Source organism: Nylanderia fulva, unplaced genomic scaffold (genome assembly GCF_048542155.1).
Source record: "Nylanderia fulva isolate GAGA-0341 unplaced genomic scaffold, ASM4854215v1 Scaffold430, whole genome shotgun sequence".
Lineage (NCBI taxonomy): Eukaryota > Metazoa > Arthropoda > Insecta > Hymenoptera > Formicidae > Nylanderia > Nylanderia fulva.
The window spans coordinates 38,802-41,860 of record NW_028190511.1 but is presented as its reverse complement, the minus strand read 5'-3'; the positions used below and the strand labels follow the sequence as shown (position 1 = coordinate 41,860).

Genomic DNA, 3,059 nt, shown 5'->3' with positions numbered 1-3,059 from the left:
GCCGACAATCAAGGGGGGTTTATACATGATCTATACATATTTTCTAAGAAATATCAGCGGGGAAAAAATTTTAGGGCGAAAAAGTTGCTGCCTGCAACCTCGCCGCTTGCGACCCCCCCGGGTGCCCTCCCAAACTCACCGCTTGCGGGGCCCCCCCACATTTTTTTGGGAGGGGGTTGTATTCAACCCCCGCGGTACCTCCCCCAAAAAGCGGCGGTTTTTTATTGTTTATCTTAGGAAAAAACCAGCGCCGATAACCCGGCTGCAGGAAAATTTTTAAAAAAAACAAACGCCGAAAAATTTTCGTCATCCCAAAATTTTTTTCGTTCGTACGTTTACGAACAAAGAGTTGGCGGGAATTAAAAAGGGGGACCCAAAGCCGCTGCCGGGCCATAGTACCCCCGGCAGCGCATATTCTTTTACTTTCTATTCTTTTGCGATGCTCTCTTCCTCCTGTCTTCTCGATTTCTCTTTCTCTCTCGCCCCTTCTCTTTTTCAAGATCGACACAATCCAATACATCTTTTACAAAATTCTAGTATTTGTGCTGAACATACACAATAGCTGTTTCCTAATTGGTTGGTCCCTCTCTTCGTCAGGCTTGTGCCTAGGCTGGGGAGGGGAAATGATGAGATGCACAGGATGAAAAATTTGGCTCCGGCACATTCTATGGTGTACAGCGTTCTGTCTATGTCATATCTTCTGTCGTGCAAATTCTGTGTATTATTACAGTGTGTTCCTCTATCATATAATATCTGCTAATTTATTCGTCACTTGAATTTCGTTCGACAAACAAAACTCCAAGAATATAATAATATAAATATTGTAATACACTCGGTGTAATTGATTTAATCGATCAAGAACTATGAATGTCCATCCAGGAGGCACACTAAAAGAAATACTCGTTGATAGAAATATTATGATATGGGATCCAATTAAGGAAAAACTATTATCTCCCGGAAAATGCATGGAGATCAATTGTGCTTTCGGCCAGACGACTAAAATGGTCTTGCTGCCGCATCTACATCACGAATCTCTACATTAATAGGTAAGCATTTAAAAAAAAAAAGTATTATATAAAAAATATATATAAAATAAATTTAAACGGAATTATTTCTTAATTCTCAATTGTTACTTCAAGGTACCGATAGTTCGGAAGTTATGATAGAATACGCGAGAAGAAAATACACTGGCGAAAGAATAGATTTCGATATATTGGATATTCAAGCGGAAAATCTACCCGAGCAATATATAGGTCAATTTGATCACGTTTTCTCATATTCCACCATAAATTCACGTAATAATGTTCTGTAAGTATAAATTAAATATTATATAGTTAATTATTTCCACGATACAGCACTTTTTTAAATATATTTTCGACATTGAATATTTGAAAAATAATCATATTTAGAAAACAAAAATTATTTAGATTATCGTGTTATTATCAAAATAGGATCAGCTTGAAATAAATTTCGTAGTCTAAAAATTTTCCAATAAATACGTAACGTTTAGAAAATAACTTCTTTTTTGTTTATTTAATAGGCAAGAAATTAAAAATGTATCTAAACTACTGAAACGTGGAGGGTGCTTCCATTTGACAATGGTCCTCGCACATGACGCATTTGGATTGTATAATAAAATGCTGAATCATCCAATTTATGGAAAATATTTTATGGTATGTATCCGTTAATATATTTTAAATATGTACTATTTTCTAACCACCTGTTACATATTTTTAATTATTATTTTTATATTTTTATGTCACATGCAGAAATACGTTTCAGATTTTCATTATTATCACGTTAATGCCGATGGTTACTTAAGACAATTGATTGAATTCCAAGGATTTAAAATAAAGTACTGTCAAACAAAGGATATAATATATAAATCTAATTACATTTTACGTAAGTATTTTTATTTTATTATAAATGATAAGATCTTAATTAACAAATTAAATTTTTTTTAAATTAAGCTATTTAACAGTAATGTGTGATGAAAAAGTCACTAACATAATTACTCTTTTATGTGCAAATCTTTCATGAGAATTTATTTATTTCAGCGCATATCGTCTTTGAGCTTCCTTCCATACATGAACTGACACCTGAACAACAGCAAGACCTTAAGGACATATTAAAAAAGAAATGGAACAAAATGGAAAAAAAGTTTGATCGATCTTCATATGCCAATGACCCAAAATATGACCCAGAATGTAACGATTTATTCGATATTGTACAAATATTAGCATATAAATCGTAATACCTGTTAGATTTTTATAATGATAGAGTTAATTAACTATTCTATCTATCTATAATATAAAACATATTCTTTATGTATTTATAATGTAATATATATTTATATGAGCAATATTTTTATGTACAATACATAAAGAATGTAATTGTACGTATACAGTATATCATATCTCTGTATAATATATTTATGATTGTATATGTATAATAAGTTTATTAATAATACTAATTTTTTTAATAATAAAACATATATATAATTTATATTTAAAACAAATATAATTTTATTGATCACCAAAAGTCAATCTTAAATTATATTATCTACACATTTAATTGTAAGAATTTTATTTATTAAATTTATCTAATAGAATAAAATAAAATAAATTAAAATTAATATTGGACGCTAGTGGTGAAAATAAACTTGGTAAAATTAATTTTGACGTAACTAGCAATTTTATTCAATAAATTTACGACGTTTCGACCATTTGGTTGTGGTCCTTATCAAGTGAGAATTTTATAACACAATATTTCACAATAGTTTTTAACAATGTTGTAACATACAAGAACATATTTAAATATTAAATTATAACAACAAACATACCCATCAATTAAAATGCGATTAACGCAACATTCTTATTTAAAATTAATAGTTAAAAGAGGAACACGTCTCATCTCCATGATGTTTCGTCAACGACTGAGTTTGAAACGCACCACTAAACAATCTTTATTATCTTTTCGTAGATATTTGTCAAATTCTCAGTGTCTTTCTGTAGGTTAACAATATTATCATGCTTCTTTATGAAGAACATTTCAGCAAT

General features: G+C 30.4%; 1 protein-coding gene across 1 annotated transcript; it reads left to right on the top strand.

The window, feature by feature from the left end:
- Window positions 1-430: 430 nt before the first annotated feature.
- LOC114933394 (juvenile hormone acid O-methyltransferase-like) lies at window positions 431-2,355 on the top strand. Its single transcript, XM_029305924.2, has 5 exons — window positions 431-1,046; window positions 1,140-1,308; window positions 1,541-1,673; window positions 1,770-1,902; window positions 2,058-2,355. The coding sequence occupies exons 2-5, from the start codon at window positions 1,160-1,162 to the stop codon at window positions 2,252-2,254; spliced, it is 612 nt and encodes a 203-aa protein (XP_029161757.1). The 5' UTR covers window positions 431-1,046; window positions 1,140-1,159; the 3' UTR covers window positions 2,255-2,355.
- Window positions 2,356-3,059: the final 704 nt, after the last annotated feature.